At 61.3% G+C, this 15,696-nt stretch overlaps 1 protein-coding gene across 1 annotated transcript in view; it reads left to right on the forward strand.

The window, feature by feature from the left end:
- Positions 1-4,776: 4,776 nt before the first annotated feature.
- LOC125436937 (CBP80/20-dependent translation initiation factor-like) overlaps positions 4,777-15,696 on the forward strand; it is an 86,326-nt gene continuing 75,406 nt past the window's right edge. Inside the window, exon 1 of the mRNA XM_048504321.1 lies at positions 4,777-4,889. Within this exon, the coding sequence (XP_048360278.1) occupies positions 4,777-4,889 (113 nt within the window). The remainder of the gene's footprint in view (positions 4,890-15,696) is intronic.

Raw genomic sequence — 15,696 nt, forward strand, 5'->3', positions numbered from 1 at the left:
GGGTGGGGGGGGGGGGGGGTGGGGGGGGGGGGGGGTGGGGGGGGGGGGGGGTGGGGGGGGGGGGGGGTGGGGGGGGGGGGGGGTGGGGGGGGGGGGGGGTGGGGGGGGGGGGGGGTGGGGGGGGGGGGGGGTGGGGGGGGGGGGGGGTGGGGGGGGGGGGGGGTGGGGGGGGGGGGGGGTGGGGGGGGGGGGGGGTGGGGGGGGGGGGGGGTGGGGGGGGGGGGGGGTGGGGGGGGGGGGGGGTGGGGGGGGGGGGGGGTGGGGGGGGGGGGGGGTGGGGGGGGGGGGGGGTGGGGGGGGGGGGGGGTGGGGGGGGGGGGGGGTGGGGGGGGGGGGGGGTGGGGGGGGGGGGGGGTGGGGGGGGGGGGGGGTGGGGGGGGGGGGGGGTGGGGGGGGGGGGGGGTGGGGGGGGGGGGGGGTGGGGGGGGGGGGGGGTGGGGGGGGGGGGGGGTGGGGGGGGGGGGGGGTGGGGGGGGGGGGGGGTGGGGGGGGGGGGGGGTGGGGGGGGGGGGGGGTGGGGGGGGGGGGGGGTGGGGGGGGGGGGGGGTGGGGGGGGGGGGGGGTGGGGGGGGGGGGGGGTGGGGGGGGGGGGGGGTGGGGGGGGGGGGGGGTGGGGGGGGGGGGGGGTGGGGGGGGGGGGGGGTGGGGGGGGGGGGGGGTGGGGGGGGGGGGGGGTGGGGGGGGGGGGGGGTGGGGGGGGGGGGGGGTGGGGGGGGGGGGGGGTGGGGGGGGGGGGGGGTGGGGGGGGGGGGGGGTGGGGGGGGGGGGGGGTGGGGGGGGGGGGGGGTGGGGGGGGGGGGGGGTGGGGGGGGGGGGGGGTGGGGGGGGGGGGGGGTGGGGGGGGGGGGGGGTGGGGGGGGGGGGGGGTGGGGGGGGGGGGGGGTGGGGGGGGGGGGGGGTGGGGGGGGGGGGGGGTGGGGGGGGGGGGGGGTGGGGGGGGGGGGGGGTGGGGGGGGGGGGGGGTGGGGGGGGGGGGGGGTGGGGGGGGGGGGGGGTGGGGGGGGGGGGGGGTGGGGGGGGGGGGGGGTGGGGGGGGGGGGGGGTGGGGGGGGGGGGGGGTGGGGGGGGGGGGGGGTGGGGGGGGGGGGGGGTGGGGGGGGGGGGGGGTGGGGGGGGGGGGGGGTGGGGGGGGGGGGGGGTGGGGGGGGGGGGGGGTGGGGGGGGGGGGGGGTGGGGGGGGGGGGGGGTGGGGGGGGGGGGGGGTGGGGGGGGGGGGGGGTGGGGGGGGGGGGGGGTGGGGGGGGGGGGGGGTGGGGGGGGGGGGGGGTGGGGGGGGGGGGGGGTGGGGGGGGGGGGGGGTGGGGGGGGGGGGGGGTGGGGGGGGGGGGGGGTGGGGGGGGGGGGGGGTGGGGGGGGGGGGGGGTGGGGGGGGGGGGGGGTGGGGGGGGGGGGGGGTGGGGGGGGGGGGGGGTGGGGGGGGGGGGGGGTGGGGGGGGGGGGGGGTGGGGGGGGGGGGGGGTGGGGGGGGGGGGGGGTGGGGGGGGGGGGGGGTGGGGGGGGGGGGGGGTGGGGGGGGGGGGGGGTGGGGGGGGGGGGGGGTGGGGGGGGGGGGGGGTGGGGGGGGGGGGGGGTGGGGGGGGGGGGGGGTGGGGGGGGGGGGGGGTGGGGGGGGGGGGGGGTGGGGGGGGGGGGGGGTGGGGGGGGGGGGGGGTGGGGGGGGGGGGGGGTGGGGGGGGGGGGGGGTGGGGGGGGGGGGGGGTGGGGGGGGGGGGGGGTGGGGGGGGGGGGGGGTGGGGGGGGGGGGGGGTGGGGGGGGGGGGGGGTGGGGGGGGGGGGGGGTGGGGGGGGGGGGGGGTGGGGGGGGGGGGGGGTGGGGGGGGGGGGGGGTGGGGGGGGGGGGGGGTGGGGGGGGGGGGGGGTGGGGGGGGGGGGGGGTGGGGGGGGGGGGGGGTGGGGGGGGGGGGGGGTGGGGGGGGGGGGGGGTGGGGGGGGGGGGGGGTGGGGGGGGGGGGGGGTGGGGGGGGGGGGGGGTGGGGGGGGGGGGGGGTGGGGGGGGGGGGGGGTGGGGGGGGGGGGGGGTGGGGGGGGGGGGGGGTGGGGGGGGGGGGGGGTGGGGGGGGGGGGGGGTGGGGGGGGGGGGGGGTGGGGGGGGGGGGGGGTGGGGGGGGGGGGGGGTGGGGGGGGGGGGGGGTGGGGGGGGGGGGGGGTGGGGGGGGGGGGGGGTGGGGGGGGGGGGGGGTGGGGGGGGGGGGGGGTGGGGGGGGGGGGGGGTGGGGGGGGGGGGGGGTGGGGGGGGGGGGGGGTGGGGGGGGGGGGGGGTGGGGGGGGGGGGGGGTGGGGGGGGGGGGGGGTGGGGGGGGGGGGGGGTGGGGGGGGGGGGGGGTGGGGGGGGGGGGGGGTGGGGGGGGGGGGGGGTGGGGGGGGGGGGGGGTGGGGGGGGGGGGGGGTGGGGGGGGGGGGGGGTGGGGGGGGGGGGGGGTGGGGGGGGGGGGGGGTGGGGGGGGGGGGGGGTGGGGGGGGGGGGGGGTGGGGGGGGGGGGGGGTGGGGGGGGGGGGGGGTGGGGGGGGGGGGGGGTGGGGGGGGGGGGGGGTGGGGGGGGGGGGGGGTGGGGGGGGGGGGGGGTGGGGGGGGGGGGGGGTGGGGGGGGGGGGGGGTGGGGGGGGGGGGGGGTGGGGGGGGGGGGGGGTGGGGGGGGGGGGGGGTGGGGGGGGGGGGGGGTGGGGGGGGGGGGGGGTGGGGGGGGGGGGGGGTGGGGGGGGGGGGGGGTGGGGGGGGGGGGGGGTGGGGGGGGGGGGGGGTGGGGGGGGGGGGGGGTGGGGGGGGGGGGGGGTGGGGGGGGGGGGGGGTGGGGGGGGGGGGGGGTGGGGGGGGGGGGGGGTGGGGGGGGGGGGGGGTGGGGGGGGGGGGGGGTGGGGGGGGGGGGGGGTGGGGGGGGGGGGGGGTGGGGGGGGGGGGGGGTGGGGGGGGGGGGGGGTGGGGGGGGGGGGGGGTGGGGGGGGGGGGGGGTGGGGGGGGGGGGGGGTGGGGGGGGGGGGGGGTGGGGGGGGGGGGGGGTGGGGGGGGGGGGGGGTGGGGGGGGGGGGGGGTGGGGGGGGGGGGGGGTGGGGGGGGGGGGGGGTGGGGGGGGGGGGGGGTGGGGGGGGGGGGGGGTGGGGGGGGGGGGGGGTGGGGGGGGGGGGGGGTGGGGGGGGGGGGGGGTGGGGGGGGGGGGGGGTGGGGGGGGGGGGGGGTGGGGGGGGGGGGGGGTGGGGGGGGGGGGGGGTGGGGGGGGGGGGGGGTGGGGGGGGGGGGGGGTGGGGGGGGGGGGGGGTGGGGGGGGGGGGGGGTGGGGGGGGGGGGGGGTGGGGGGGGGGGGGGGTGGGGGGGGGGGGGGGTGGGGGGGGGGGGGGGTGGGGGGGGGGGGGGGTGGGGGGGGGGGGGGGTGGGGGGGGGGGGGGGTGGGGGGGGGGGGGGGTGGGGGGGGGGGGGGGTGGGGGGGGGGGGGGGTGGGGGGGGGGGGGGGTGGGGGGGGGGGGGGGTGGGGGGGGGGGGGGGTGGGGGGGGGGGGGGGTGGGGGGGGGGGGGGGTGGGGGGGGGGGGGGGTGGGGGGGGGGGGGGGTGGGGGGGGGGGGGGGTGGGGGGGGGGGGGGGTGGGGGGGGGGGGGGGTGGGGGGGGGGGGGGGTGGGGGGGGGGGGGGGTGGGGGGGGGGGGGGGTGGGGGGGGGGGGGGGTGGGGGGGGGGGGGGGTGGGGGGGGGGGGGGGTGGGGGGGGGGGGGGGTGGGGGGGGGGGGGGGTGGGGGGGGGGGGGGGTGGGGGGGGGGGGGGGTGGGGGGGGGGGGGGGTGGGGGGGGGGGGGGGTGGGGGGGGGGGGGGGTGGGGGGGGGGGGGGGTGGGGGGGGGGGGGGGTGGGGGGGGGGGGGGGTGGGGGGGGGGGGGGGTGGGGGGGGGGGGGGGTGGGGGGGGGGGGGGGTGGGGGGGGGGGGGGGTGGGGGGGGGGGGGGGTGGGGGGGGGGGGGGGTGGGGGGGGGGGGGGGTGGGGGGGGGGGGGGGTGGGGGGGGGGGGGGGTGGGGGGGGGGGGGGGTGGGGGGGGGGGGGGGTGGGGGGGGGGGGGGGTGGGGGGGGGGGGGGGTGGGGGGGGGGGGGGGTGGGGGGGGGGGGGGGTGGGGGGGGGGGGGGGTGGGGGGGGGGGGGGGTGGGGGGGGGGGGGGGTGGGGGGGGGGGGGGGTGGGGGGGGGGGGGGGTGGGGGGGGGGGGGGGTGGGGGGGGGGGGGGGTGGGGGGGGGGGGGGGTGGGGGGGGGGGGGGGTGGGGGGGGGGGGGGGTGGGGGGGGGGGGGGGTGGGGGGGGGGGGGGGTGGGGGGGGGGGGGGGTGGGGGGGGGGGGGGGTGGGGGGGGGGGGGGGTGGGGGGGGGGGGGGGTGGGGGGGGGGGGGGGTGGGGGGGGGGGGGGGTGGGGGGGGGGGGGGGTGGGGGGGGGGGGGGGTGGGGGGGGGGGGGGGTGGGGGGGGGGGGGGGTGGGGGGGGGGGGGGGTGGGGGGGGGGGGGGGTGGGGGGGGGGGGGGGTGGGGGGGGGGGGGGGTGGGGGGGGGGGGGGGTGGGGGGGGGGGGGGGTGGGGGTGGTGGGTGGTGGGGGGGGGGGGGGGTGGGGGCGGTGGGTGGTGGGGGGGGGGGGGTGTGGGGGGGGGGGGGGGGGGGGGGGGGGGGGGGTGGGGGGGGGGGGGGGGGGGGGGGGGGGGGGTGGGGGGGGGGGGCCAAAAAAGTTGAATCAGGTGACTGTTGGGAGACCACGACAAGGAAGCGGGATTGTCAAAGTTCTCTGTTATACAAACTGGCTTACTGACTCCTCTGTCTGAAAAATGACTGCCTTCTTTTCTCTTTCCTTTTCAAACCAGGGCTATCATCCATTGCCAAATGAAGCCGAAATTGCACACACCAAAAAGTTATTCAGGAGGAGGAGGAACGATCGGAGGTAGGGGAAAATTCCAATAAGTATTTTCTAAGTATCTTTTTTAAAAGTCCGGTGATTTTCGCATTACTATCTGCATCAAACGTTTATGACACCAAAATAGAACAATCCCCGGTCAATATTTTCTGTTTTATTTATGGAAAAATAAGTGCACGTCAGGAGCGGGCTAATAACCAACAATCAGAATCTTGGAATCTTGGGAGTCAGACCTGGAGTCCATTACTGAGACTTGTTGCACCTGATTTCTTTAGAGGTGAAATACGTTCCGCCGCCAAACAGTTGTGGGTTTTTGTGAAACAGAAGCGCTCGTATAACGTGGCGTGGAAAGACGACAACCAAAGGCTGGAGAATTGGAACGAGGAGACAGGGTAGCCAAATGCGGTAATCTGAATGTCAGCACCAGAACTGGCTTGAACCATAGAGCAGTGATGGCGAACCTTTTTAAGACCGAGTGCCCAAATTGCCAAGTTACCCAAACCCCAGTTATTTATCGCAAAATGCCAACCTGGCTATTTAACCTGAATGCTGAGATTTTAGTTTAGAAAAAAAGATTGGCTCCCTCTTCCTCTGCCCCACACGCTTGAACAGGGGCCAGCCTGCTCTAGTCTCCAGCAAGTCCTGCGTGCACCACTCTGTGCCTCTCTAGCATCTCTGCCTCCTCTGCGCCCCCCCCTTGGGCAGAATCCACCCGGAGCACAGGCACCAGGCCCGCCAGCCGAGTCCTCCCTGGTCACCACGGTGTGCGCATGTCGTGCTCAGTGGCCCAGGCCAGCCTAGATGTGTGTGTGTGTGTGGGGGGGTGATTTTCCGCCCCCCACGACGAACTCTGTGCGTGCGTGCCCACAGAGAGGGCTCCGAGTGCCACCTCTGGCACCCGTGCCATAGGTTCGCCATCACTGCCATAGAGTCTATGCAGGGTTCCCAGCCAATGGCTGGAACACCCATTGGCTGGACAGTGCTGTGTTTTGACAATTCTATGAGGAAAAAAACTTTCACAAATAAACAAACCTATACCCAAAGGGCCGGATGCAGCGGGAGAGGGCTGTGGCTGACTTTGGTGTGGGAGAGCGTGGGCTGCCACAGCTCTGGTCCTGGGCCAGCTTTGGTGTCGGATGCAGGGAATCCTAGAACCATAGAGTTGGAAGAGACAGTTGGCCATCAAGTCCAACCCCCTGCAATGCAGGAACACACAATCAAAGTACTCCTGACAGATGGTCATCCAGCCTCTCTTAAAAAACCTCCAAAGAAGGAGACTCCACCACACTTTGAGGTAGTGCTTTCCACTGTCGAACAGGTGAGACAGTCAGGAGGTTCTTCCTGATGTTTAGGCGGAATCTCTTTTCCTTCACCTTGAACCCATGACTCCTGGTCCTAGTCTCTGGAGCAGCAGAAAACAAGCTTGCTCCCTCACCAATATGACATCCCTTCAAATATCTAAACATGGCTATCATGTCACTTCTTAACCTTCTCTTCACCAAACTAAATATACCCAGGTGGGTGGGAGAAAGTGCCGGCTGTTGCCGGGCGCAGCAGGAGAGCACGAGCCACGGGTTAGGAGCAGTGGACTCTAATCTGGAGAACTGGGTTTGATTCCACACTTCTCGATACGAGCGGCAAAGTCTTATCCGGTGAACTGGATTTGTTTCCCCACTTCAGCACGTGAAGCCTGCTGGGCTAGTCCCAGTTCTCTCAGAACTCTCTCCGAAAAGGAGTTTGTAAGCTGCCTTGAGACTCCTTACAAACAGCAGGATATAAATCATATTGTCGAAGTCTTTCATGGCTGGAATCACTGGGGTGCTGGAATGCGCCCGGGAAGAGGAGGTTGGGAGGAGGGAAGAGTGGTGGTGGGGGGGGGGGGGACTGAAGAAGGAGAGAATGGATTGGAAAAAGAAAAAGACTTGTGGAAGTGGGAGCTTCTCAAAAAGGCTGTTCTCCCTGATGAGACAGGATTTAAACTGGCGCCTAAGATGGATGCCCCAGGAAGTGACATAAAAAACTACATCCTGTCTCCCTGAGAACGAGCTGGGAAACACCCAGGCAGATGTCCCCCTATTCCTCCAGCAGAAGGCCCCTTAACGGTAAGTATCCAATCGGCCGTTTCCGGGCTGTATGGCCGTGTACTAGTAGCATTTTCTCTTGACGTTTCGCCTGCATCTGTGGCTGGCATCTTCAGAGGATGCTCTGAAGATGCCAGCCACAGATGCAGGCAAAACATCAGGAGAAAATGCTACTAGAATACAGCCAAATCAGCCTGGAAACCACCCAAGACCCCAGATATAAATCTGTTGGAAACCTGAGCTCCCTTTCTCTCCTTAGGGCTCTGGGCTGTACCAGGACCTGTTGGCCCAGGGCTGTCTCAACAGACAGAATAGAACGGTGGCCTCCCCTCCCCTCCCGTTGAGTTCTTGTTCTTCATAGCATTTCTCCCATTTGTTAGCTGTGCTCGAGAATCAGCTTCTTCCAAGGCAGGCTTTGCTTCATGAGTTGGCCGCCACTCTTGGAGGAGACTTTGCTGTGGTTCACACCGACGTTGGGTCCCTCGGAGGCCCCCCTCCCAGGAGGTAATTTCAAGTCTTCCCAAGTAGTTAAAAGCAAGCCAGGAAGGGCATGAGAGGAAGTCACAGTCGGCAAAAGGATATGAAACTTTCAAGAAATCATCTGCGTTAGGGAGCCAAATCTTTGCTTTGGCGGCTCATATTTTACATTCCAGCCAATTGTAAAATGATTAAAATATGAGTCTTTTTCAAAAAAATAGCCACGGCTTGTGTTTATGAGCTGGGTTCGTGTGGGAAAAGGAGGCGTTTGGGGGGCGATCCCTTCTGCCTTCAAAGATCAAAGACCCCCGGAGCAAAACCCAATTTGTTAAATAACAGGATTATAAGCATGTCCCTAACTTTCCAGCGCAATCTTTGCCAGGTGAATTTCCCGCTGTTAATTTGGCTTCGCTCTTTAATGATCATGTGGAGCTTGTCCGATTCCCTTTATTTCTGTTCTGTAATTCTTTAATTAATTTCACATCTTGAGGAAACAAACAACTTCCTGTCCACCGAAACTCCCGTGAATTTTGTTTTCCTTTCCCCCTCCCTGTGCAAATATTTTGTAAGATGCTGGTGACCCATTAAATTCATTTCCACTTTTGATAACAGGGTGGCCTGAGGTTAACAAAATAGAGAAGTCCCGTTTCCTACTTGAGTGAGGTAAGCAGCGGGTTGGGGTTAGAAGATGAACCGCCTCTGAGTCAAATCCAGTCTGCCAAGAAGGATTGACCCTTCTTTTCCTCCTCTTACCTAGACTGTCGGCAGCCCAGAAAGAGTCTAGCTAGCTTTTTTGCAACAGGCTCATATAGGCCTTCCCACCAGTGGTGGGATCCAAAAATTTTAGTAACAGGTTCCCATGGTGGTGGGATTCAAACAATGGCGTAGCGCCAATTGGGCTGGGCGGGGCACGATGGGGGCATGGCTGGGCATTCCGGGGCGGGGCATTAATAATTTCTCTGTGACTGTAAAAAACTCTTACTGTAAAAAAAAAGGTCCTAATTTCCAGCTGGTATCTTTCTGTCCATAATTTAAACTCATTATAGCAAGTCCTATTGTCTACTGCAGGCTGACCAGACGTCCCGCTTTTGGCGGGACAGTCCCGCCTTCAAACAACTTGTCCTGTAGGTTATTTAAATTGTCCCAATTTTTGGGAGGCTGCCGCACTGCCTTCTGGGGCGCAAGGCAGTGTGGGCAGCTGCCCCATTCACAAGTTTCTAGTTTGCCGCTTCCTTCCTGTCACAGGGTGGGAAACGAAGCCCCAGAAGGCAGGCCTCTGCGGCCACAAGAGGCACCATGCAGCCGCCACCTCTGTAATGTTAACAAAGGTGACCATCTGGTCACCTTAGTAACAGAAACCACTACTTCTCCTCTAATTGACTGCCTGTCAAATACTTAATGCTTTCAAATACTTAATTTTGTTTCTAGAAATCAAAAGGAGGATACTTTCCTTAAACAAGGAACTTTACCATATTACTAAAACATGTTTTTAAAACAGCCCAACCGGGAGAATGATCCCGTTTTCTACCTTCGCTAACCAGCCACATAGGAAACAACAGGACTTTATGATTTTTGGACCTAATGGAATTTCTAACGAAAAGCAGACCCAATTAGTAACCCCCTCTCGGCACACACAAATAATTAGTAACCCACTCTCGGGAACTGGTGAGAACCTGCTGGATCCCACCTCTGCTTCCCTCCTGTTAGACATCTCTCCAATTCCTGCAATTTTTTCACCTCTAAAAGTGGGGTGAAATGACTGCAGAACTTGGGGAGGGGGCCTTGGACAGACCCCTTATGTCCCACCCCATGCACTATGTCTCATGCCTACCAGCTCCAAAAAATCCATACAATGTTCTGGATCCCAGCAAGATAACTTCGTGGACTATGAAAAAGCACAGGATCCAGAGGTAATTTCCCCTAAGCAGACAAAACATGAACAAATGTTCTGGAAGGCTTACCTTCCAAGTGTAAATTCCCCCCAAGATTTCTTCCCTGGAATTTGCATTAAATCAAAAAGTAAGGACCCACATCTAAGATCTTCTCTATTGCGTATTTTATTTTTCAATCCCTTCACTCCAAGTATACTTTTGGAAAAGTGACTCTCTACATTCCCCCCCCCACACACACACACACACAATTTTCCTATTGTCACTGGTTTTACAATCCCTCAAGGCAGAGCCATAGCGAAACGGAACTGTGCCCAGGGCACGTGTGTGCCCTGCACCCCTGCCACGCCCTTGCCTGCCATGCCTCGGAAGGCCCCTGCCCCGGCACGTGCCCGGTGCAAGATGTCCCACCCTATCCCCTGGGTGCTACGCCACTGCCTCAAGGACTTTAAGACACCTGCCGTGATCATCTCCTATAATTGAACTTTATTTCCTCTTGTGGCTGCATGCCTCTGTGAAGTATTTCCAGAGGGCATGTCACACGTGGCATTGTCCCATTGGTGCATGGAAGCTTCTCAAAATTCCAGAATTGTCTTCAGGTACAACAGTGTTGGAAACCCCTGTCCAAACAGGATGAAGTGGCCAAGGCTGAAATTTAAGGAGGGAAGACAAGTGTGGAGGAAGGAATTCTTTTATTTATTTATTTATCATTTGACTTATAGGCCGCCTCATCCCCGAAGGGCTCGAGGCGGCTCACAGCATGGCTGTTATTCAAACAGCAATTACATAAAACTTAACCTATTGACAGATTAAAATTTAAGCAGCAATTTCATACCATAAATAAAAATTGAACAACAAAAGTTGTTGAACCATTAATCAAAATCATTAATTAAAATCGGCGCCCGATCTATAGGCCAAAAAGAAAGGGAGGGAGCGGGAGGGCCTGTGGTGGTATCAGAGAATCAGGCCCAACCGAGATGGAAAGAAGATGGACATAGGCAGCCTCAGTTGCAATTGCAGCTTCAATGGGGGGGGCAGTAAAACCGCGGCCAGCCCCTCCAAAAGCCCAGAATAGCTCTGTCTTGCAGGCCCTGCGGAACTCACCAGCCCCTCCAAAAGCCCGGTGGAATAGCTCTGTCTTGCAGGCCCTGCGGAACTCGCTTCTATTTAACGTACAATGAGAAGATGGCCTGAACACATACAGCTGCCTTTACTGAATCAGAGCTTTGGTCCATCAAGACCAGTATTGTCTACTCAGACTCTCAAGAAGAGGTCATTCACCATATCTGCTACCTTATTGTTTTAACTGGAGATAGCGGGGAATAGAACCTGGGCCTTCAGCATGCAAAGCCGATGCTCAGCTACTCAGCCAAGCTTTCCCTGAGATATGAAAGGGATCTGGGAGTCTTAGTAGACCACAAACGGAACATGAGTCAGCAGTGTGATGCAGCGGCCAAGAAAGCCAATGCGATTCTGGGATGCATCAATAAGAGTGTAGTGTTTAGATTGAGGGAAGCAATTGTACCTCTCTATTCTGCATTGGTTAGACCTCACCTTGAATATTGTGTTCAGCATTTAAGAAGGAGATTGACAAGCTGGAACGGGTCCAGAGGAGGGCAGCCAAAATGGTAAACGGTCTGGAATCCATGCCCTATGAGGAGAGACTTAGAGAGCTGGGGATGTTTAGTTTGGTGAAGAAAAGGTTAATAGGTGACATGACAGCCAGGTTTAGATATCTGAAGGGATGTCATGTTGGTGAGGGAAAAAGCTTGTTTTCTGCTGCTCCAGAGACTTGGACCAGGAGTCATGGAAAAGGGATTCCACCTAAGCATTAGGAAAAACTTCCTGACAGTCAGGGCTGTTCGACAGTGGAATGCACTACCTCGGAGTGTGGTGGAGTCTCCTTCTTTGGAGGTTTTTAAACAGAGGCTGGATGAACATATATCAGGAGTGCTTTGATTGTGTGTCCCTGCATTGCAGGGGGTTGGACTTGATGGCCCTTGAGATCTCTTCCAACTCTGGCTCATTCCGCACATGCAGAATAATGCACTTTCAAACTGCTTTCAATGCTCTTTGAAGCTGTGCGGAATGGCAAAATCCACTTGCAAACAGTTGTGAAAGTGGTTTGAAAATGCATTATTTTGCATGTGCGGAAGGGGCCCATGATTCTATTCTATGATTCTCCCCAGCATATTTCAACCAGCAGGGTGGCTCAAAAGTAGTGATTTTCAGTGGGGAAGGTGGTGCATAGGGAAAGATTATATAGCCCTTTTCTCCCACACTAGTCTCCCCATTGCAAGCAGCCACACTTTGTCAGAACAGTTGTGTGTGAGGGGGTTGGGGTGAGAATGGACTGTGAAACTACATAGATGTGGCAAATTGTCTTCTGCTCTGCAGTGAACTTGGAAGTACCATTATTAAAGTCAAACTGAGGAAGGATTTGGAATGCCATCGTATTGTACAGAAGCGTGAAGGATACTGGTCATCCGCTGCGTTCGTCGTTTCGGCGGGATCTTTATTGAATGCAAGGACACGCGGGCCCTGGGTGGGAATTAATCGAGCCAATTGCAAACCCGAGAGAAGAAACCCTTTCAGCCATTCAATACGTGCGCCTCGTACCGTTCATTGACACAAGATGTCATTCACTCGGCAGTTGCGAGCCAGCCAGATTTAGAGGCTGCGAAATCTCATAATCCGGCCTTAGACGTCTTGTTCTCCAGCAAGGATAAACGGATGTCTGCGTAAATTAAGACAGTATCCCTTGCCCGGCATGCTTCAAGGGACAAGGGAACATTCAGGCATTGCGGTGCTGTGTGGTTTCCAGGCTGCATGGCCGTGTTCTAGCAGCATTCTCTCCTGACGTTTCGCCTGCATCTGTGGCTGGCATCTTCAGAGGATCTGATGGTAGGCATGGAAAGCATGGAAAGAACACGAAAGGCACTGCAGACTATTTCAGTCAGAAAAATCAGCAATAGCAGAACACTTGATAAACCAACCTGGACACAGAATATTATTTGAAAACATAGAAATTCTGGACCACTCTGACAACCACTGCGTCAGACTACACAGAGAAGCCATTGAAATTCACAAGCACATGGACAACTTCAACAGGAAGGAAGAAACCATGAAAATGAACAGAATTTGGCTGCCAGTGTTGAAAAACTCTAGAATCAAGACAGTGACTGATCAGCTCCACACAAACACAGGACAACTATAGACTAGAGCAATCAAAGGGAACAAAGACCAGGATACTCCTATTCAGATCCATCCACCTATTGACCTTGCCATCTTCATTGTTACTCCCATGCTACAGACTTCTCTGTGACTCACATGCCAGGCTACTCTATTCAGATGGCCTCACCTTTTGACCTCACAGTATATATACCCCACTTGCTTTCCATGCCTACCATCAGATCCTCTGAAGATGCCAGCCACAGATGCAGGCGAAACGTCAGGAGAGAATGCTGCTAGAACACGGCCATACAGCCCGGAAACCACACAGCACCCCAGTGATTCTGGCCGTGAAAGCCTTCGACAATACATTCAGGCATTGGATTAAGTCAGTACGAATTATCGATGAATCAGGAACTTTTCTGCTATCTGCCTGAAAAGTGTCAGACAGAATTCCTTGGGTGGAAGGGATAATGTCTTACTTGAGTGGTTGTCCTTGACTAGACTATAGATCAGTGGTGGCGAACCTATGGCACGGCTGCCAGAGGTGGCACTCAGAGCCCTCTCTGTGAGCACGCGCAGAGTCGCCCCCACTCCCACACACACATCTAGGCTGGCCTTGGCCGCTGGGCTCAATTATTAGCATTAAACCTAAGATCTAGTTTTGGGGAAGCAGCGTAGGTAACCCTGTTAAGCACCGTTAAACCCCACTGATTTTCATGCGAAGAACTACAGCGCGATCCTTTATCTGGGAGTAAGCTCGGTTTCTGGCAATGGGGCTTGCTTCTGAGTAAACCCTCCTAGGGTCATGATTCATCCATTGGAAGAGTTGCACGGTTGCTTCAAAGCAAAGCCACCGTCTACCACCAAGCTTACTCCCGAGTAGCGCACGTCTCGGAGCCAACCATTTTTTCCTAAACTGAGGGAGATCAAAGGCGAAGAGATGGATTGACTCCATGAAGGAACCCACTAGCCCTCAGTCTGCAAGACCCGAGCCAGACTGTTCACAATAGGACGTTTGGAGGTCATTAATTTATTGGGTCACCATAAGTCGGAAGTGACAACAGTACTTGACACACGCATAAAAGAAAATAAAACATCTGTCTAGCTGCACACACCCCTTAGCAACTTCAGAATTCTGACACATAATGGTGGACTCAGCTACAAAATGGTTGCCATAGGAGGTGGAGCCACCCAAACATTGCTGCCGCAGAAGGTAGAGATGGAGAGGAAACCCAGATGTGGGGGGGGGGGAGAGGGATAACATTTAAAATGAACTAGGAAAGGGGAGTGTGATAGTGGATTAAACCTACTTCGGTGACCGCTGCTGCTGAAACATTGTTTTAAAAATCTGCGCAGCCAATCAGATCACCAGGGGTCAGTCAGCAGCCATCTTGGGTAGCAGCCCCACCTAGCCCCACCCACCTTCTAATGACTCTCAGCAGGTGCCATGAAAGGTGTTGGCAGAGGCCATCACACCCAGGCAGGGCCAGAGCGAGGAAGAACTGTGCCCAGGGCAGCTATGCACCCTGTGTGCATGCCACGCCCACGCCCCTCCCTGGAATGCCCGCACCAATGCCCCGTGCATCATGCACCCCCCTTGTCACTATGCCACTAGACCCAGGGGCACCATGTTGGTAACCCTTTCCCTAGCTCAGTGGTGGCGAACCTATGGTACGGGTGCCGGAGGTGGCACTCAGAGCCCTCTCTGTGGGCACACACGGAGTCACACACACACACACACACCCCACATATCTAGGCTGGCGGGCTGCTGAGCTCAATTATTAGCATTAAACCTAAGACCTAATTTTGGGGAAGCAGTGTAGATAACCTTGTTAAGCGCTGTTAAGCCCCACTGATTTTCATGTGAAGAACTAAAGTGCGATCCTTTACCTGGGAGTAACTCAGTTGCTGGCAATGGGCCTTGCTTCTGAGCAACCTTCTAGGGTCATGATTCATCTGTTGGAAGAGTTGCACAGTTGCTTCAAAGCAAAGCCACCGACTAGCACCAAGCTTACTCCCGAGTAACACACATCTCGGAGCCAATCGTTTTTTCTAAACAAAAACCTCAGTATTCAGGTTAAATTGCCGTGTGGGCATTTTGCAATAAATAAGCGGGTTTCGGGTTGTAATTTGGGCACTCGGTCTCGAAAAGGTTCGCCATCACTGCCCTAGCTTAATCAAAAATATCTTGTGCCCAGTGGAATAAACAATGAGATTCAACGCTATTCTTTTCTCCTCCCCCAAGGTTGTACAAAGAATCAAGGGTGGGGGGTGAGGGGGGAGAAAGAAACACAGAAGAATCCGAGGGTTCCTTTTCATTGATTATTTTATAGCTCTCTCCTCCCATTGATTTAAATTCCAGCGAGAAACTGGGGGTGGGCCTATTCCTTGTAGATAAATCCAGTGTGTTCTTAGATTTGTTGCAATTTTTGTCCTACATCCCTGGACAATCAGCTTTTTCGTGCATTTGTTTTTTTTAAAAAAACCTTCCCTTTCACAAAATGATGTTACCTATGAGGGCCGCTCAGAGCATGTTCGTTTCCATCCTTTTTTTGATGGGATCAAATTAAAAAATTCCTGTTCACAATGCCATTGTGCTAGCTGGAATGCCATATGCTATTTCCATAACTGTGCCCTCAACCTGTTACGTTCTGTTCATCCCAGCCCTCTTTCAGGACTCTAAATAGAACAGAATGTAACTTTCAGTGAATTTCCAAATAGCCCTTCAATTCTTGGTGAAAGGGTTGGACAGCTAATGCCAACATATAACCCACTTTTCAAGGCTTTAACCTACAGACCAAACATTCGCGGCATTCCATCATGAAAACACATTCACATTTAGAGTGACTTTTAATATTTTATTAATTTGTCTATCCCACTGATGCTCCAAGAAGCTCACAACGTTGCCATCCCCCATTTTGTACTCACCACAATTTTGTGTCGTACCACTTCACCAGATAGGGAGCATGGCAACAGGCATCATACGGTGGTCCAGATCTCCAAACCTGAGCCAGTGGGCTCAATGGAAACGCCTTACCCTGACCTTCAAAGTATCCAGGTGTGGGGGATTGAATGTGAGAGAGGACAGAGTAGCTGAATATTGGGGCTGCTATTGAAAATCTGGGTTGCTGGAAGAAAGCAAACTGGTTTCTACCTTTACAAAAATGGTAGATCTTTGAAGAACAAAGGGAGTAGCTGGTTCATCAGGTCTTT

Source organism: Sphaerodactylus townsendi, linkage group LG07, assembly GCF_021028975.2.
Source record: "Sphaerodactylus townsendi isolate TG3544 linkage group LG07, MPM_Stown_v2.3, whole genome shotgun sequence".
NCBI classification, from domain to species: Eukaryota; Metazoa; Chordata; class Lepidosauria; order Squamata; family Sphaerodactylidae; genus Sphaerodactylus; species Sphaerodactylus townsendi.